We start from the raw sequence: 21,865 nt of genomic DNA on the forward strand, positions 1-21,865 counted from the left end.
TTCCTCCCGTGCTGAGCCAGTGATGCCACAACTGCTCTCTGATATAGATAACTTTAGGGCCTTCCAGGACTTCAGAAAGCATCTAGCAGAATCCTTCCAGATTCCATTAGAGCAAGTCGAGGAGTCTTAATGTTCCCTGGTGGTTGGAGGCCGATATTTGATCTCAGGAACTAGAACACCTATGTCCTATCGCAGCACTTCAAGCTACCATAATCCTATCTCTAGATCCAGAGGACTGGCTTTTTGCCCTTGACTTCCAAGATACCTGCTTTCATGTCATTGTTCATCCCTCCCTCAAGAGTCTTCTGTGGTCTGTCATAGGCTCAGAGCATTACCAATACAGTGTCCTCCTCTTTGGGAATCTCTGTGGCTCGAAGGGCCTTTATGAAGGCCCTGTCAGCAGTAGCGGCTCGCCTGCATCAGTCGAGCATTGCAATCTTTCCGTATTTGGATGACTGGCTCCTCAGAGGCCACTCCATCAGTACTAGGAGAGATCTCTAAGAGAATTCAGATAAGAGCGTCCCAGTCTTGCCCTCTGGACATGGTACAGCATAATACTTAGTTAATAGGGAGGTAATATGAACAGTTTGCTACCTAAATGTCATTGAATGACTTCTGTTACTCTGAAGGGAGTGTATAATCTGTATAAGATTAGGAATTGAGAACGCTGAATTCTAATTCTAGCCCATGACATTGGGCAAGTTGGTCAGCCTGCTCATTCCCCAGTTTCTGTTTTTAAAATAGGCATAAAACCTATTGTATCTCATAACATTGTTTTGTACAATCTTTGATGGATAGAGGCTGAGTAAATGCAAAGTATGTAATCCATGATTGAAAATGTTGCAGTTGCCATGTTTTAGAATCTCATTGAGCTGTGTTGGGCTTTTAGTGATGATCTGCTGGAGGATTCAGACAGTGAAGAGCATTCCAGATCAGAATCTGTGACAGGTGGGTATATTTTTTGAACACTGTATGCAAAAATCTGTTAGGAATTTAAGTATTTGTGGGTTAGGAAATGAAGTTAATTTGAACTCTGCTTTCTTGCATGTACATATGAAAAGATAGTCTTGGATCACATTTACAGCTACGCTACATGCACACACTTTAGTCTGTGACAAGTTAAAGCTTTTTGGGAAAATGTAAAATGGCAAAATACACTTTACTTACTTAAAATCCCATGGCAAGGAGTTAAAATCACATTACATACCTTTTGTTGTGGAAAGAACTAATAGTAAAAGTAATAGTGGCGTACAAATGTGTTCGCATTTTAAATAGCACGAAGCATTAGAACTGCAGCATAATCAACTGGGGTTTATGACCATGAAGTAATGTAAAAGTAAATGAAGTTAGATATAGGCATTTGAAAATTAGAAATTATCATTCAGCTAGTGAAATTTTACGTTAGATGAAACTAGAAGGATGTTAAATTTCAAAATAGCATTCAAGTTCTTCTCAAACTGTGTTAATGGGGGGGAAAAAATTGTCATTGGGGAAGAATGTGCAGTCCTGTATGAAAGTAGTGTCTGAAAAGTGTTTAATGCAGTATCTGAATAGCTCATGTAGCCAAAAAGGCACATAAAGTTCAAAGCTAAAGTAAAAAAGAAAGCAAAATATTGATAGTTTGCGTTTGGGTCTGGATTGTCCCATTTTTGGAACTGAGGAAATACATAGTTCTGTGGGAGACTTAAAATAAAAATATGAGAACCCTCAACTTTAGCAGTTGCACAATAACTTTCAGTTGTGTAAATCTTTTTCCGTAGTGACAAAATTACTAAGGACCCAAATGCTATATTGAATTATAAAGATTCTTGGCAGGTTTCAGAGTAACAGCCGTGTTAGTCTGTATTCGTAAAAAGAAAAAAGAAAAGGAGTACTTGTGGCACCTTAGAGACTAACCAGTTTATTTGAGCATGAGCTTTCGTGAGCTACAGCTCACTTCGTCGGATGCATAGCATATCGTGGAAACTGCAGAAGACATTATATACACACAGAGACCATGAAACAAAACTTCCTCCCACCCCACTGTCCTGCTGCTAACAGCTTATCTAAAGTGATCATCAAGGAAGGCCATTTCCAGCACAAATCCAGGTATTCTCACCCTCCCCCCCCCTCCCCCCCCCACACACAGACACACATACAAACTCACTCTCCTGCTGGTAATAGCCCATCCCTCTTTGAAACCTCCCTTTATAATGCGCATGATAATCAAGGTGGGTCATTTCCAGCACTAATCCAGGTTTTCTCAACCCCCCCCCCCCACACACACCCCTCCAAAAACCACACACACAAACTCACTCTCCTGCTGGCAATAGCTCATCTTACAATGTGCACAGCAATAATCCAAGTTTAACCAGAACGTCTGGGGGGGGGGGTTTGTAGGAAAAAAACAAGGGGAGATAGGCTACCTTGCATAATGACTTAGCCACTCCCAGTCTCTATTCAAGCCCAAATTAATAGTATCCAATTTGCAAATGAATTCCAATTCAGCAGTTTCTCGCTGGAGTCTGGATTTGAAGTTTTTTTGCTTTAAGATTCTTGGGTTTGTTTTTTGCTGTTTCTCACCAGTAGGTATAAACCTTCATGTTTATTTACCTAACTGGAGTCTGTACAGGATTTGTTGTTTTTATTCTTGTCATGCTTGTCTGCATTATCTGTTTTCATTGAATTTTATTATAACTTTTACACATCACTGGTTAAATGAACAGTTGCTGGACAAGGACAACAGGAATTTGAAAAGACTATTGACTGTAGTTGACATTTTTTGCCCCCTGTGGTATTGCAACAGTGAAGATTGAGATGTAAAACTCTACTTTTTAAAAAATACTCTTTAGTGCCTTTTATTTGAAAAGAATAAAATACAGTGAGATAACTTTGCTGTCTTTCAGATTTTGACTTATTTATATCATGCCATTTTGCATGATGTTTTATAGACAAAGCAAGGAAGGAGGTAGAGAAGAGGGGACGAGTAAACTCACTGCTTTGCTCATTCTCAATTGTGTTGGTAAATTGAGAATAAGTAGGACGGGAGTGAGGAGCAAACTTAAAAAGTCTAAAGTCAGGAAATTCAGAAGTGAGATACTCACAGCAACCTTGAATTTCCAAGAGTTTTTGGATTGAACAGTGTTTGTGAAAGGAGCCACATTCACATCTCTGAAGGCTAAATTTCTCTGTCCTTAAAAAGGAGTATATAAAAACTGCAGTTTAAACCTGACCTCATTCTAGAGGGACCACCTTTTAAGACTGAAAGGTGAACTAAATGTATAATTGTAATATCTGGGAATGGTATCCGTCTGAAGCAGAGTAGTGGGGTGAGCAGCAAAAAGGATGCCATGATCAACTTACTGCAGCTGAATTTTTGTAGTTAAGGGTAATACCAGTAGTTAAACTCAACTTTACAAAAATGTGACTTACTTAGCTATCTAATAAAATCTTTATTGGACACCACAAATTAATTACATGACTATCAATAAAATAACTCTCAAACTGAGGCAAAGGAAAGCTTCAGCTTATTTCTAACAAGGTTTGTACTGTTGAGAAGTAGAAATCTTGCACAAAAAAAGTTATCAGTTTTTTATATTAAATAAAACTTGTTTAAAGCTTTAGAAGGGAAACACTTGAAAGTCAGTCAGGAAGTGACAAAGATAGCCCCCTAAATCTTAATTCTATTTGCTTGTATAGATGTATTTTGCTAGCTAATTACATGATCATAACTGCTTTTTGCAAGACCTCTTCATTTTCTGTGCAAAGTGAATAAGGTCGGGGTCCTCACTGAAATGTCAAAGGATGGGGTGGGGAGGGAGACTAGAACTGCCTCACTCACTCTACATTCTCCAGTTTGCACTCTGAATGAGATAGGGTTCTTGCAGGAAAACTGTGATCATGTAATTAAATATATCATAATGCATAAGTACAGGGGGGTAGACTTGAGGTGAAGAAATCTGGATCTTCAAGTTTAAATGCTGGAAAAGATGACGCTCAGGGTTATTTTCCTTCAGCTCTTCTTCCTGGTTTGGTATCAACCTAGGACCTTTGTTTGCAATCATTCATGTTTACTAAATAATGCAAAGATTCTGCGACTTCTCGGAGTCCCTTTTTAAATTTTATCCTTGCATTGTTCCAGTTTAATTAGACCAGGTCATATTTCAGTGTTGGTGGTGGTTCTTTCATATTTTATGATTGGTAGTTAGGAATACTGCGGGGGTGTTTTGCTGGATGGTTTGTCAGCTGATGCGAACTGTAAAATATGGCGGTAGTGTAGCTGGGTTTATCAGCTAGGAGTGGGAGTTGAATCTGCCCTTCTGAGGGGGTCATACTGGGCTGTCTAGGTAGCCGGAGAGGGTATTGGTGTGTGTACAGCAGAGCCACTTGAGTGGCTTATGAGTTTAAGTATGGACAGCCGCTCAGGAAGGTAAGTTTGGCTTGTTGGGAAAGTTTTCAGTTTCTTTTCCTCTATCATTCTGATTTGATTTTTCTTAATTATTTAAAGGACAATGGTTAACTTTTGGGGAATAAATGTTTCTAGGTTTTTCCCGGGTATGGAAATGTCACATTTTTGTATCCTCTGTATTTGAAGGTACGTAGAGAAATGACTAAATGGTTAGTTAATAGAATTAGTCTATAATGTGTATATATTTGGTTTAGGTTATGGTGAATATCTAGATCTCTCTATATAGCTATATAGATATCTACTAATGCATTGTTTGTTCTAAAGGGCATACATCACAAAAAGAAACCATGGAGGTGAGCCTTGATGTAACAGCCCTGAGCATTCTTCAGCAGCCTGAGAAACTTCAGTGGGAAATCGTTGCAAATGTGCTTGAAGACACAGTTAAGGATCTAGAAGAACTTGGGGCAAATCCCTGTCTAGCTAACTGTAAGAGTGAAAAGATGAAGGAAAAGCATCTGGAACAACACAACATTCCCTTTCCTTGTTTATTAGCTGGGGGTTTATTAACATACAAATCACCTGCTACCTCCCCTGTTAGTAGTAACTCTCAGAGATCACTGGATGGTTTAAGCAGGACTCGAGGTGAGAGTGTATCAGAGCAGGGATCAACTGACAACGAATCCTGCACTAATTCAGAACTGAATTCCCCTCTGGTAAGGAGGACTTTACCAATTTTGCTTCTTTACAGCATTAAGGAGTCTGATGAAAAAGCAGGAAAAATCTTTTCACAGATGAACAATATTATGAGTAAAAGTTTACATGATGATGGTTTTACAGTTCCACAGATCATTGAGATGGAGCTGGACAGTCAGGAACAGTTGCTGTTGCAGGATCCACCTGTGACTTACATTCAACAATTCGCAGATGCAGCAGCCAATCTAACTTCTCCAGACTCTGATAAGTGGAACTCTATGGTTCCAAAGCCTGGGACATTGGTTCAGTGCCTGCGACTGCCTAAGTTTGCAGAGGAGGAGAACCTTTGTGTAGATTCAATCACTCCTTGTGCAGATGGAGTTCATTTGTTAGTAGGACTACGGACATGCCCTGTTGAATCCCTGAGTGCAATAAATCAAGTAGAGGCCTTGAATAATTTAAATAAATTAAATTCGGCACTATGTAACAGAAGGAAGAGTGAACTAGAGTCGAGTCTTGCTGTTGTGAATGGCACAAATATCAGTGTGATCCAGCACGAGTCACCAGCAGATGTACAAACTCCTTTAATAATTCAGCCTGAGCAGAGAAATGTTAGTGGTGGATATCTAGTGCTTTACAAAATGAACTATGCCACTAGAATAGTGACTCTAGAGGAGGAACCAATAAAAATCCAGCATATCAAAGACCCACAGGACACAATTACCTCACTAATTTTGCTCCCACCAGATATACTGGATAATCGAGATGATGAGTGTGAGGAGCCTGTAGAAGAAATACATTTAACTCCCAAGAATGGTAATGGGAGAGAGAAAAAATCTGAGATCTCTACTCTTGGGCACCTGGTAATAACTACTCAGGGAGGATTTGTAAAAATTTTAGATCTTTCGAACTTTGAAATTCTGGCCAAAGTGGAGCCACCTAAAAAGGAGGGCAATGAGGAACCAGATATGTTTGTCTCTGTGATATACTGCTCGGGCACAGACAGACTGTGTGCTTGCACCAAAGGTAAGATACTTTTTTCAAAAAGTGATAAACGCTATAATAAAATGACACATGTTAAATGTGGTAGAATGTTGACTGTGTTTCAGAACTACAAAAGTGGTATTGAGGGTCATATATTGAGGATGTTCTCAAGTTCACCCCTGGTTCTAGCACTATTCCACATTTAAAGTTTAGGTGATATCTCTAAAACTGGAATGTACTTTTTAGGTGCATGCAGTGTATTGATAATTCTGTTCTCCTAGTCTTCTGCATTTTCCCTGTACTCCAAGATTTATTAAAACACAGCAGGCCATAGATCTCTTCAGCCAGCTATTTTAGGACTCTTTGGGTGCAAGGTATCTGAGTCTGTTGATTTAAAAATGTTTATCCCTTGCAGGCATTGTTTAACATCCTCCTCAGTTGCTAATGTACTAGAAAGTAATACACATCCTCATGTAATAAAAGGATATCGTGCATCTTTCCAAACATGGAACATAAATAATTATTGACAACTCCTGCTTTTTCTTCATCATTAACAATAATTTTACCACCTCCATCTAGGCTTATACAATTGCTAGAATTTCTTTTGTTGCTAATATCCATATTGTCCTTAGCCCTGCTAACCATGGATTTCCCCCATTGTCTTTAGCTTCCCATATCAATTTTCTGTATTTCATAACTTCTAATTTATTTTGATTTGCTATCGGTTTCCCTTTTTTCCATTGTTTTGTTATTTCTAATTGCTGCTTTCACTTTGCCACTGAATCAGCGTTGGCTTTTAGGCAAAGTTATCCTCTTTCTTGATTGTGGAATCATGGCTTTTTGACTATCTATGCTTTAAGTACTCTATTTTATTTACATTTTTCTCTCTCCATTTTTTTTCTTGGTAGATTTTTCTCATAACTTTCCTAAGCTTTGTGAAATGAGTCCTTCTGAAGCTTCATTAAGACTGAATTCATTTAACATTTACAAATAGTTCTTAACTTCGTCTCAAAACGTTTTATAAAGGGAAAAAATGCATTTTGTGAATAAGGCCTTGATGGCTTCCTATTCATAAGCACGTCTGGCAATGATCTTGATATCATGAAAGCTAAAAGGGATTGGTTTTGGTCAATTTGTGGATGGGCGTTTCAAGAAAATCGGTCATTCTGAGGAGAAAGTATTTCGTTTCAGTCTCTGAATTGGCACTAAATCTGTGCCTCTGCATGATGTCAGCATATATTTTGCTGATATTGGTGCTGTCTTTTTGAAGGATATAACAGAAGTGTTGTGGTTAAAGATTCCATGCCAGTTTTTTAAGAGTTAGGGTTATTAACCACAATATTCCGGCCAGATTGTAAGTCTGGATAATCAGTTTTTTTTTTTTTTTTTTTTACAGTTTTTTAAACTTTATTTTGTCATTCTTAATATACATGAGTCTACCATACCAGTATTAAGGCATCTTATTCATAATCTGTATTTATTACCTTTAAAAATACCCACTTGTGTTTGGTCAACTTCTTGTCCATGTATTCTGTTCAAATTCCAGAAATAGCAACCATTACAAAATGTACCTGATCCAGATGTGTAAAGTCTGACACATTTTTCATTGAAAGAATTTCTCATACTCTACTCTACTTCTTTATGCCATTAATATTGGGAGAGCTGTCCTTTTCCAAAAATGAGCTGTTGCACATCTGGCTGCTAATAGTAATTGTGTTTATATGTCATTTTCCTGAGTCAGTAACCTCCTTTGGACTGTAAACTAATAGAATCACTGAGTTCTTTGGGTCGGTCACCTAACTTTAGTTATCTGAAAAATTCTGTTTTCCTTCAAAACAGATCATTCCCAGTATATATGCAGAGAGGTCCCTGTTCCTCTACATACTCTCCAGTGCTTGACTCCCCTTTTTATATTTTCCTTAAGTGGAGAGAGATCCGACTGATTAAAGTTATTGATGAGGTTTCTGGCTTTTCTTCATATATTTTTCCTGTTGTTCCAAAGTGGTGAGAGTCTTATTGCCTAAATTTATTAGTAACAATTCATTATACCATGAGGAGAGTAGGCCCTTTCAGGTGGCCTTTGCCATAATTAGTGTTTCTGTCCTCATTAAGGGTCTTGCAAAAGATTTGATGAAATGGTTTACTTGCAAGGAAGTCGCAACTAAGAATTGAGTTGTTTGTTGTTAGTTTACATAATTTTGTCATTGTGGAATGAAGTGTGGTGGTGTTTTTATTTTTTTTAATTTCCACTCCCATACGTTACATATTTTGGATTAGATAGCCCTGGTTGAATTTCTAGATTGTTTCTGATGCATGTGAGTGGTAAGGGAAGTGGGGGGGGTCTTGTGTTTGTATCAAATTCTGTATCTGAAGTGTTGTTTCCCTCTTGTGTTGGTCTAAATCTTTCAGGTAAAAAAAAAATCAATGCATTAAATTGCTATTTAAGTTCTGTTGTTCTCTGGGGTCACCATGATACCAAGTTGATGCTGATCTTAACTGAGCTATCCAATAATAATTGGTGCTTCCAGTCGCACTGGTACTATTTTTAATGTTTCTACTTGTAATATGTAGCTGAAAGGTAGCTTAGAAACCTTCTTCCTGGCACATCGAACAGATGACAAAGCTTGCAGATGCGCTCTCCACCAGGCTAGAAAGCAGGGAGGCTGGAGGAATCCATCTGAAACCTGAAAATAAAGCTACTTACTTGATACAGAATGCATAGGTGGAGGAAAATGATTGAAGTTTTTTTGTGGTAGAATGGATTTTGAAAATGTTGACTGTTTTGAAAACTGCTAACAGATTTAATACTATTAATCTAGATTGAGTAGAATGCATTAGTAGTCCATATAGAGTGTAAAATCCGTGATACTCTGTGGTTTCAGAAATGGTTTGTAATGATTTCCGTAACCATATATTAGTGTTGGATTGTTGGTAAATATTATTCTAATGTTTTATTGGAAATTTCATTTAATGTTTTTTTTTGTTTTTTGTTTTGTTTACTCCTTTTGTATGGAAAACTCAATTTTGACTTGGCCTAAGCTCAAAAATGAATATTTTTTGGGGGAAACTTGATCAAGATCAGTTCCCTGATTTTTTTGAGTAATGAGGGAGGAAATTACAAGTTTCATATTCAAAAACCCAGAACCTTTCCTAAATATGGATAACTCATGAATTGCGAAACTTTCAAACTCCCAGGTGGCAAGCTGTCGAAATTGTCAGGTCAACTTGCCAAGAGCCAACAGAACAACTGGGTAAAAGCTAATTTTCTTTATTCCATTTCAAAACTGCCAGTAAGCACAAAAATAGTCTGTTAATTTGCATTCATAATTAGAATGTATGCATCCCATTGTAGTTACATGTGTGAGAAGTTAAGTGTTTGCATCTGTCTCCATTATTCTGTGCCTTGTGCTCAAGCCATATATCCTGCTTATGAACGAGATGTATTTTTATGATAGTGACCAAACGGAATCCTGCAAGCTTACAGTAAATTGAGGCCTCGTCTACACTGGAGGGATCCATCAAAGTTACACAACTTCAGCTACGTGAATAACGTAGCTGAAGTTGACGTACTTAGATCTACTCACCGAGGTGTCTTCACTGCAATGAGTCGACAGCTGACACTCCCCTGTCGACTCCGCCTGTGCCTCTCGCTCCAGTGGAGTACTAGAGTCGACAGGAAAGCGCTTGGCGGTCGATTTATCGTGTCTCGACTAGACGCGATAAATCGACCCCCGCTGGATTGATCCGGCAGGTAGTGTAGACAAACCCTGAGAATCAACCTTTCTTAGTGGTGGCAAATAATATTAACTGTGTTAGTAATAAACAGTAGTGCAGTTAAATTCAGTAACTCGGTAACAAATTAAAGCATTCTTTTGGGTTTAGGTCTTAACTTCAGGGGCTTCTAGGATGTCATCCAATTTCACACCAGTGTTCACAGGAAGTCTGTGTTTCCCATTACACTCACATTGTTCAAACATTATACCAGGGCTTGAATTAACTGACAGAGTAGCGAAAGGAGCACAGAACTCATCATTGGGCAAGAACCCAGAGTTTGTATGTTTGGGCTGGGGGACAAAGTCAATAGTGGGGGAGTGAAGTGGCATTGAAAATTGACTAGGAATGGTGTTAGGGGAGGGGAGCAAGGGTAGCTAAAGTTACGGAAATGAGCGAGTAAGCTGAGATCTGCAAGTTGGGCTATAGGAACGCTGACTGGAAGAAGTTTGGAGCCATGCCAGATACTTAGAGCAGAGTAAATGTGGTACATGTATAAGAGACCAAATGGAAAGCTTGCAAAGTCAAGGTGCTGGTGAAGGGTTACAAAATCTAAATGCACATGTTGGACATGTGAAGGCTGGATATGAAACAGTGCATGAAGGCTATAATGTTGGAACCAGAAACTTCAATGGGGATACAGACTTGTCTGGTGATTGTGAACACATGGTTTTAGAAAAGAGAAAGCTCTCTCATAACTTAAACCAGTGGAGGAAACAAGTCCCAAAATCTTTCCTTTCTTAAGGATAAGAGATCACGAATAATCAATTGTAAGGTAGTACCTGATGAATGCACTGTGTGATGGCACAGACTTCTTGTTGAACTTCAGAACACAGAGGTCTCGGAAGCATCTGAGCACCGGAGCGGCCTAAGTGGTGGAAACTTAAAGATGGGAATGAAAAAACCTTCAAACAAGGCATAATGTATAGACTTTCTGATAATATACAGGGATGTGTGAAGGACAACTGGTTCAAAGGCCAAATTAACAATGATCCCTTAATTTGATTCTACAAGTTCTTACCAACCCCCTTGTTTTGAACCAATGGGAAGGGGCATCATCACATACTTCCTGTGTTATAAAAAGGCTTTCCTTTTCACCAGTCGCATTAGCTAGGGGCATTGGGGAGCTGGAGATGACAAGAAACTTGCATATACAATTTTCCAGTTAAAGCGGTGCCCATGAAGTTTTCAGAACTTGGCCCCAAATGGAATAATGTTTTTCATTTGAATCGGTCTGTTCTTACCCTTTTCTGAACTATAAACCTCTGCATCTGGAAGAGACCTACTCAGGTTAGATGTGGTCTGGGCAGTGAAACTTTTGTTGTATGAGCTCTACTCTGGAACAAGTCAGGTGTACCTATAGGCCTGAACAAAAAGGATGAAAATGTCTAAGGACTTCATCCTGAAGCAGACCTCCAGTATAGATCATTTCAGACCAAGCAGTTAAGCTTTGCCAAAATTCTAAGCAGCTGAAAACAGGATCTTACAGTGGGAAGTGTTAGGCAATCTCAATGGGTGGCACTCTTGCCTGCTGCCATAGATGAGAACATAGGTACTGGAACTAGTGGTACTGGGGGTACTGTTGCACCCCCTGGCTTGAAGTGGTTTCCATCATATACAGGGTTTACAGCTTGCTGAGAGCCATTGAACCACCCCCACTATACAAATTGTTCCAGCGTCCCTGGATGAGAAATTTTTAGGCTGGTAGAGATGGATATTGGTGCAGTGTTCCATATGTGCCTGCTGGGGGAGCAGATAGAAGCAAGGTGTGTTGGGGTTGGGGGAAACTTTCTCCATGGCATGGGAGTAAGAAAGAAATTCCATCTCACACCTTAAATTCTGACTTAAGAGAACATAAAACTACAGGTAAGGAAGGTAACTTTATATTTTCCTAAGAAAGAACAGTGAGAAATACATGGTTCGCAAGAGCTACCCAAAAGTTCCAAATACCAGCAGCAAACCAATGGGAATTCTGTTAACTTTTCTGGTACTTAGCAAAGAGACACTATAGCTGTTGGGCATTTAAGTTTATTAATAAAAGCTTAAAAATCTGCAGAAACTCATCTCTAGGTTCTTCTTGCCAAGGCAAGATTACTACACACCTAGAATTTAGTGGACAAGTGGATTTTTCCTGGATTATAGCTGTGACTATAAGAAGTTGAGGAAGTGGTATTTTATAGAGACTATATTGAGTTGTTTTGAATGGGTTTCCAGTTGAAATGTTGTAGTATCAATGTATTATGGCAAGATTTGAATTGTATGATACTTATGAAAAGGCTAATCTGAAGAGTTTTTGGCTTTTTTTCCTGTGTACTGAGCTGTCTTTTTGGGTGTTGAAGGAACTTTTCTGGCTGATCTTTCCTTCATAACCATTAGCAGATGGAATGAACATTTGCATGGCTATGTTGCTTTACTTTTTCTGGTAAAGTTAAATATACAAAGAGCCTTCAGATGCTTCGCAACTACTGTATGTAATGACCAAATAATGTACTCATTAACTAAAAGTGAGTTTGAGGAAATATATGCTTGTTTGACATAAACTTGTTTCAAACTATTTCTGTTAATGTCAACCACATTTTAGGTGGAGAGCTTCATTTCCTTCAAATTGGAGGAACCTGTGATGATATAGATGAAGCTGATATACTTGTGGATGGATCCCTTTCTAAAGGGGTAGAGCAATCATCGGAAGGCATGAAGCCCTTATCTAATCCTTCTAGTCCAGGCATTACAGGTAAACCATTCACATTTAAACATAACAAAATATATTGTGGTGGCTTTTTTTTTTTTTTAAAGCATGTCAAGTAGTCATCAGTAGTCTAGTCTTGTTCATGGTTTCATAATGATGGCTGCAAAAATACCCTAACTCAGTATTCTTCCCAGTTAATTTTATCTTTGCTTCTTCTTTGAAGTGGGGTGGGGGATAAATGTGGAAGTGACAGTGTTTTATCACTGCCGAAGCTAAACTTTCTACACCCCTTAAATAAGCCTGTAAGCTCATTATGTCGAATTAATATCATCTATTCAACCTCTAACTGTTGTCATGGCAGGATTTATGATACAGATGCTATATAATACTTCAGTCTAACATAAACATAACATTTTAAACATAAAATTGGGTAGACAAATCAGATATAGTAGCCTGAATACTGGAGTTGACTTGGTATTCTTCAGGTCCTAGAGTTTCTAGTGTATTTTAGAAGCCTTTTTGTGGTGTGAAAATATTTCAAATTATGAAACTTATTAGGCAAAAAAGAGAATGGAGATTATTTATTCTGTACAGATTCCTGTAATTCGTTGATTAATCCTGGCTTTCTAGAATAAAGTTATGGTCCTCTCTCTGGAGTTTTTAAAAGCATTTTTAATTGTAAACTGAAGATGTTTCCATGTAGAATTAGTGATCTGCTAAACAATGAATTCAATGTCATTTTTAGTCACTTTTTCAGAACAGACCTGGACTTTAACAAATGGCAGGTGCGTTCCCTCAACTAGGGTTATTAGTATAGCCTCTGCAAACTCTTCTGATTGTTTCCCTCTTCCTGTAAGTTTTTCTCCCAACTTTATTGGGATTTAACCTTGTTCCAAGCTGCAGCTTCATTCAGATATTGGGTTGCTAGCTGGAAAGGTTTACTCCTTTCCCCAGACTGAAGGAAGCAGCTGGCTCTACCTCTCCAATATCCAGTTCACCTCAAACACCATATCTAAGGCTTGTTTTCACTGCAGCAGTTAGTTCAAGATAATACAGTTGACTTACTTCACTGTAGCTTAGCTTGAGTGAGCATCTGGACTGTGAAACACTGGAGATGCACAGTGATTTGATAAACTGCACAGCGTAACTAGACTGGTGATGTGATTAGATTAGCATCTGAAATGAGCTAGCTTCAGCTGTAGGCCATATCTACATCTGTACTGCATTAGGAGCTTAAGCATCTGAATCTCACATGTGTCAAACCATATACTCTGAACAGATCACTTAGCTTGAGTTTAAACCTCCACCTTAACTCAAACTAGAGGCTCTTGTGTGTGGATGGGAGTCCGGTTAGGGGCACCCCTCATTTTTCACTTTAAGCTAATACAGTGAAGACAAGCCTATAGTTTGTGGTCAGCTATGTAAGTTGACAACTACCTGGATTTTTACCTTTTCATATATCCTTATCAATTATTAAATGTTTAGCAGGTCAAATTAGACTTGTGTATCTCGCTGCCATAACTGGGGTTGACACAGGTGTAAATGATCGTTTTACTAAAACGATTTCTTATACACAAGAAGGAATAGAATTCTACTCTCCCCTATGTTGGCTCTGTAGTGCTAACGAGTTAAAATAATAACTTTCGTTACAAAACAAAGACTGAGTATACAGGAAGCAGATCTGTGATGTAAGTTGAAATCTCTGAATAATCACTTTTCAGAGTAGAGCCACCCTACACGCACGTTTGCATCTTAGGGAGCTTTTTAGAACTAGGGTAACCCTGCATCATCAGGTGATGTGTGATTTAGCCTTTTTTTATTCTGTGCTTGGTGAAATGGGTATATTCAGTTTTTTCGTGGAAACTCACCTTGCTATGATTATCCATTGCTTGGTCTCATCAAGATTACACTACACAAACGATTTCTACTTAACAATAGCTTTAGATCATCGAGAGACTGCAGCTGGGGTATTTCATGTAGAGTACAGTGTTAAAATTATTATACTTCAGTGTCTTTAGATTATTACATAGCAATTCCACATCCATCACAACAGTTTTCTCTGAATGGAAAAATTTTTGTCATGAAGTGGGTCAATAAATATTAAAAAGAAACGTTCTGAAGTGCAAAAATCAAAGTTTTTGAGCAAGTTTGCTTTTAGGTATGCTGACTTCAAAACTAGCTGTTTTTTTCCATGCCTTTTTCAAAAAATTTTCATACAAACACCTTTCTAGTGTTAGAATAGCTTGGATAATTTTGAAATTTGGTCTAGGATGTTTTGGAGAGGAAAGTATATGTAGTAAACCTGTTGGTTTTTGTCCCCTTCAACAAATATTAGGAGTTGATCTTTTGGTGGACCAACCATTTTCCCTTGAAACATTGACATCCTTGGTGGAATTAACCCGTTTTGAGACTTTGACCCCACGATTTTCAGCCACTGTACCTCCATGCTGGGTGGAAGTCCAACAGGAGCAACAGCAAAGGCGGCATCCTCAACATTTACATCAGCAACACCATGGAGATGCAGCTCAGCATACTCGGACTTGGAAGCTGCAGACAGATAGGTAAGTAGAGTAATAGTCCAAAAAGAGGGACGGGGGTGTGTGTGTGTGTGTGTGTGTGTGTGACTAATTTATGATGCAGTTGGTGTAGTAGTATAAGCTTGCTTCTAATTATTTTTTAAATAGTTGCAAAGACAAGTGTGTGAATTAAAAACAAACAAAAAACTAAAATGTTAATATAACTCTTCATTCTTGATCTTTTGCATTGACTCCCCTGCTTGAGGTTTCCGTATTTGTCTCAGTGGACCTGGAAACTATTTGATTCGTTGGGGAAGAGTCAGGTGCCTCATCAACCTATTACAATGCTTTGTGGGAGTCATACGCATGTGGTTAAGAGGGATCTGGTTGATGTAGTGTACTTGCATTTTTCAGAAAGCTTTTGACAGGCTCCCTCACCAAAGGCTCTTAAGGAAACAGAGGGCTTGTCTACACTTAAAGTGCTTCAGCAGCACAGTGTCTTCAGTGAAGATGCTGCCTACTCCGATGGGAGTGCTTGTCCTGTTGGTGTAGACAATCCACCTCCCAGAGAGGCAGTCACTATGCAGTCGGGAGAATTTTCCTGTCTACTAGTGCTGTCTACACTGGGGGTTAGGTAGGTTTAACTGCGTTGCTCAAGGGTGTGGATTTTTTAAATCCTTGAGTGACATAGTCATACTGTAGTTATACTGACTTAATTTCCTAGTGTAGACTAGGCCTAAGTAGCCAGGGGTTAAGAGGGAAGGTCTTGGATCAGTAGCTGGTTGAAGATAGGAAACAAAGGGTAGGAATAAATGGTCAGTTTTCACAGTGGACAGAGGTGAACAGCATCAGGATCCTCTAAGGATCTGTACTGGGAGCTGTGCTGTTGAGCATATTCATTAATGACCCGGAAAAGGGGCTTGAACAGTGAAGTGGCAAAGTTTGAAGGTGGTACAAAACTATTTAAGATGGTTAAGTCCAAAGCTGACTGTGAGCAGTTGGAGGGATCTCACAAAACTGGGTGACTGGGCAAGAAAATGGCAGATTAAATTAAATGTTTGTTTATAAGTGCAAAGTAATCTACACGTAGGGAAAAATCCCAACTATGCATACAAAATGATGGGTCCTAAATTAGCTGTTACCACCTAAGAAAGAGTCAACATGAATAGTTCTCTGAAAACTTCTGCTACGTGCACAGCTGTGGTCAAAAAGGTGAAAGGTATGTGAGGAATTATTAGGAAAGGGATAGAAAATAAGACCAGAAAATATCATAATGCCACTATATAAATCCATGGTACTCCCACACCTTGAATACTGAGTCCAGTTCTGGTTGCCCATCTCAAAAAGGATATAGTGGAACTGGAAAAGGTTCAGAGAAGAGCAACAAAGATGATCAAGAGTACAGAATAACTTCCATGTGAGGAGACACTAAAAAAAATTAGGACTAGTCATCTTAAAAAAAGACTAGTAAGGGGAGATATGATATATATGTCGATGAAATCATGAATGTATGGAAAAATACAAAAACACGTGGTCACCCAATGAAATTAATAGGCAGCAGTCTTAATACAAACAAGAGGAAGTACTTTTTCTTACAGTGCACAAATAACCTGAGTGACTCATTGGCATGGGATGTTGTGATGGACAAAAATATAAGTGGGTTCAAAAAAGAATAAGATAAGTTCAATGGCTCTTAGCCAAGATGGCAGCCCCATGCTCTGAGCGACCCTAAACCTCTGACTACCAGAGCGGGAGTGGAAGACAGGGCTGGATCACTCCATAATTGCTCTGTTCTCTACACTCCCCTTGAAGTTCTAGCAAGGACCACAGCTGGAGACAGGTTACTGGGTAAACTAGACTCTGGTGTGACTCGGTAAGGCAGCTCTGATGTTCTTATATTCTCTAAATCGCATAGATTTTCCAAAATCTCATATCATGTAAATTTACTGGACCAACCAAATATTCTACATGTGGCTTCTTGTTAGCTCATTGCTTGAAGAATGAAGTCTAGTTTCCCTGACTTCTCTACTCCAAGCTTTTCTCAAACTTAAATTTAGCTAGTTTAAATGGAGGGGAAAAAAAAAATTCTCCATGCATGCATAAGATATATGAAAAGTGCTGGGAGAAAACTTTGAACTGTTCATACATCTTGCCCAGTTCTGAATCAACTTGGGAAAATGACCTGCGAATTGCTGTGGACAGCTCAATGTGCAGCTATGGTGGGGGAAAAAAAACAAAAAAGGTCATAGGAGGCACAAGGAATGGAATGCAGAATAATATGGAAAATATGTAGTCATATAAATAAATACAATATTACAGAATTAGAGGAGCATCAGAGAAGGATAATGAAAATGATTGTGGGCATGGGAAAAACTCATGTGAAGAGAAACTGAAAAGACTGGGATTTTTTACCTTAAAAAGATGATGAATAGAAAGGACATGTGTATATAAAAGAACAAATGGTATAGAGAAAATAGATTGGGAGTTTGTTATACGAATGTCATAACACAAGAACAAGAGGGATGTTCAAAGAAATGGCAAGGTGGGAGTGTTGAAATTGATTACATGTTGAGTGAAAAGGTATTTATTTTCCTTAATCAAACGGTGGAACTTACTGCTCCATTATGTCACTGAAGCCAACAATTCACCTAGTAATCAAAACCAGCAGACTGTGCACTTAAGAATATCCAGAGTTATGTATGACCTGTTGATGCAAACAAAGTTTTGGAAGAGATTTAATCCCCCCCCCCCCCCCAAAAAAAAACAAAAAACAAAAAACAAAAAAAAACCAAACCAAAACAAAACCCAAACAAAAAAAATCCCTCATGCTTCAGGGTTTAAGCAAACCTCTCTGTAGGATTAGTATAAGACCTTCATGAAGGCAGATTTCACTTTTCTGTTGTGGGATTCTTAAACCTTCCTCTGAGGCATCTGCTACTAGCCACTGACAGTGGGTTCAGTGGTTTTCAAACTTTTTTCTGGCAACCCAGTTGAAGAAAATTGTTGATGCCCGCCACCCAGCGGAGCTGGGGATGAGGGGTTTGGGGTGTGGGGGGGACTCAGGGTTGGAGTGTGGGCTGTGGGGTGGGTCCGGGAATGAGGGGGTCAGGGCTCTGGGGTGGGGCTGGGGATGAGGGATTTGGGGTGCAGGAAGGGGCTCTGGGTTTGGGGGGGCTCAGGGCTGGGGCAGGGGATTGGGGTGCAAGGCTTACCTCTGGCAGCTCCCAGTCAGTGGTGGAGCTGGAGTGCAAAAGCAGGCTTTCTGCCTGTTCTGGCACCGCAGACTGCGCTGCACCCCGGAAGTGGCCAGCAGCAGGTCCGGCTCCTAGGCAGAGGCGTGCAAGTATGGCTCTCGCCCACAGGCACCGCATGCACCGGCGTGCGCACACACACACACACAGAGCACGCTCCCATTGGCCAGTTTCCGACCAATGGGAGTGAGGAGTTGATGTTCAGGGCAGAGCCACGTGGCTGCCCTCACCCCCTGCCTACGAGCCAGACCTGCTGCTGGCCGCTACTGGGGCGCAACGTGGTGTCGGAACGGGAAGGGACTAGCCTGCCTTAGCTGGGCAGTACCGCCAACAGGACTTTTAACAGCCCGGTTGACGGTGCTGACCAGAGCTGCGCGGCCCAGTCCCTTCCATTCCGCGGCCTAGTTCTGGGTCATAAACCACTGAGCTAGATGAATCAGGGGTCTGATTCAGTGTGACAGTTCCAGTGCTCCTATGTAATACACTACTGTGAACAAGCTGGTTTACTGCTTACCTCTGTATCTGTGTCAGGTCAGTAACTTGAACCTCTGAGCTGGTCAGTCCTTAATACTTCAGCACACTGGCCCTTTTAGAATGGATTGGCCTCATCCACGATATATAATGTTTTGAATGATTAATAGTTATATGTCCATGTCATAGCAACATCTTCTTCATTTATATAGGGCCAGAAGTGTGTTAGGTGCTATATAAGACAGAGGACTGAGATCCTTCGTCTAAGCTTAGACTAAATATTCAGTAGTTCTTCAGGAACCATGGTGTCCTGGGCAAACTTTCATCATGAGGAATTATATTTTGCATACTTAACATCCCCGTTCTATTTTTCAGTTGTAGAGAATTTTTCACTGTGCGTCCTTAAACAAATCTAAACCAAAATAATCTTTCTTCCCCCTTCTTTTCCCCAAATCCTGAAACAAAATCAGTTGTGCAGTATTTCTGATGCTGAATAGCTGCCATATTCAGTCCCAGAAATGGCATTTCTGTGTGTTCAGTTTGTAAAGAACTTTAGGATCCTTCATGAGTGTATTAACTACCTGTGTGCTAAAGCTGAGTTTGGAATGCTGTTCTAAAGACTCCAGTCTTCCTTTGCTCATAACTTCCTCAATTCTTCTTGGCCTAACATTTTCCATGGTTAGTCTTTTAGCCTTAGTGGTAGCACCATTATAATGATAACCACTCACTTGCTTGCCAATCCTGTGGTGTCTAGTCATCTTCCCCCCTCCCCCCCCATCAGGTTGTAATTTTGTTCAGTTTGTTGTAGAGAGATTGTGGACTGCTTTCTGAAACTGTGTAAGTAATCCTAAATTCCATCGCAGTCAAGAAGATCTTGGAAGGCTGGCTTAGTTTGCTGTAGCAGGAAAGGTCTAGATTTTTTTACCTATCTGACATCCTGGAGTGTCTCTTAATAGGCTTCCACAAAATTCTTTGCTATCTTACTGTGTAGATTTGCTTTAGGAACTTCTTTGCTTCTCTGAAAGTGAACAGGTTCTTTTTTCATCCCCAGATAATTTTCCAAGAGAGCTTCTTTGTTTGTTCTTGGTTTAAACACTGTTAACGAGAAGAAAAAGGAGACAGTACTGAAAGTTAGATACTTACGGTAGAATTAAAAGAAAAGATAAAAATGCTTTGAGGTCAGCTGAAAAAGTTTCTTCAAGGAGATGTTTTTTCCTATTTTTTTATTATAACAAGGAGCGAACATAAACTAATTTTATTATTTAGATCCTTTTTCTTTGTCTGTCACAAGTTACTGCTCATTTGACAGCCAATGGGAATATGGGTGCTTTACAAAAAAAATTTTTTTTTTCCCTTCTTCATGGAAAATGCTGCACAAAAGACTTCCACCCATGCGAGGAACAGAGCTAATGGTCAAATAAACAACAAGCAATGAACCTTAACTACTGGTTATATATTCCTAGGTTCTGCAGTTTAATGGTGCATTACCACTGCCCGAGAGAGATCTGACCCTGAAGTTTAATACTTCAAAAATTTAATAAAAAGATATGTTAGAAAATAGTTATATTAATGCTTAATAAATTGCGAAGAAATTGTGCAGAAGACAGTGATACATAGTGTAGTGTAAAAACCTTAGTTCTAAATAATATATTTATAAATGTCCCTTACACATGGACTGAAAACAGTTAGGAAGTGCAGTTCTTCTTCAAGTGATGATCCTTATTGTATTCCACTGAGGGGTTATGCACATGCACCTAGAGCTGGAGCTTTTAAAAGTAGTAGTGTCCATTGATTCATGCATACGCCCTTGTACTGCCTCATGATTTTGACTGAGGTGATAAAGGGCAGGCAGGCGGACCGAGCGCGCCCTCAGTTCCTTCTCACTGTCGCCTGGTCAGAGTTGGAGCTTCTGCTGTTCTCTCATCCCTTGTGACGCACTTTCCAAATGTAGTGAGAGAGCCTGATTTATTCTTGTACATAGTTAGCATTTTATTGTTGTTAGTTTTCTTAGGATTTAAGGACTTTGGGGTGCCGCTTTGGCAGTTTTCTTGCCAACCACCCCTCTCTCCCCCTTGCACCCATGCCTGGGGACTGGATTATGCCAAAGATGCTGGGGTTCAAGATCTTAGCCTTAGAAATACCTCATGGAGGTCACCATGAGGACACAGTTGGATCCAGGCTGGGGAACTCCCCCTGCCCCCGGACATTGCCCTGAGTAATCCAAGAGTGCACCTCTTGCCATGGAGCACAAGTCTGGTTACGCCAGTACCAGCGCTACGGACCCTGTGCTGGGCCCTAGCCATGAGACAAGGAAGCATGTCAGGTGGGCAAACTACGGCCTGGGGGCCACATCTGGCCCTCCAGATATTTTAATTTGGCCCTCGAACTTCCGCCAGGGAGCAGGATCTGGGGCTTGCCCCGCTCTGGCACTCCAACCGGGAAGCAGGGTTGGCAGCTTGCCCTCCTCTGTGCTGCTCCTATGCATAGGGGCAGCTAAGGGGCTCTGCACATTGCCCCTGCCCCAAGTGCTGCCCCTATAACTCCCATTGTCTGGGAACCGCAGCCAATGGGAGCTGCAGGGGCGGTGCCTGTGAACAGGCCACGCCACCACGTAGGAGCCAGAGGGGTACATGCCACTGCTTCTGGGAGCTGCTTGTGGTAAGTGCTGCCTGGAGCCTGCACCCCTGAACCCCCCCTCCCCCCCCGCCCCAGCCGTGATTCCCCTCCCACCCGCCAAACTCCTCGGTCCCAACCCGAAGACCCTCCTGCACCCCCAACCCCTCATCCCCAACCCCCTGCCCCATCCCGGAGTCCCCTCCTGCACCCTGAAAGCCTAATTTCTGGCTCTACCCCAGAGCCTGCATCCCCAGCTGGAGCTCTCATCCTCTCCTGCACCCCAACCCCCAATTTTGTGAGCATTCATGGCCCGCCATACAATTTCCGTACCCAGATGTGGCCCTCAGGCCAAAAAGTTGGCCCATCCCTGAAGTATGTGCATAAGCATGGCAGTAAGTCTTCCTCAAGGACCAAGAAAGACACTGCATTGGCCATAAGTTCCAGCCATGGAGAAGTGATGTTCCAAAGCCCACAAGCATGACAAAATGTT

General features: G+C 40.4%; 1 protein-coding gene across 1 annotated transcript in view; it reads left to right on the plus strand.

Moving 5' to 3' along the window:
• Window positions 1–21,865, plus strand: part of BIRC6 (baculoviral IAP repeat containing 6) — a 319,973-nt gene that overhangs the window by 33,912 nt on the left and 264,196 nt on the right. Inside the window, 4 exon segments of the mRNA XM_074949013.1 lie at window positions 890–948; window positions 4,712–6,106; window positions 12,417–12,566; window positions 14,857–15,082. Of these exon segments, the coding sequence (XP_074805114.1) occupies window positions 890–948; window positions 4,712–6,106; window positions 12,417–12,566; window positions 14,857–15,082 (1,830 nt within the window).

The sequence above is a fragment of the Natator depressus genome, chromosome 3, assembly GCF_965152275.1.
Source record: "Natator depressus isolate rNatDep1 chromosome 3, rNatDep2.hap1, whole genome shotgun sequence".
NCBI lineage: Eukaryota > Metazoa > Chordata > Testudines > Cheloniidae > Natator > Natator depressus.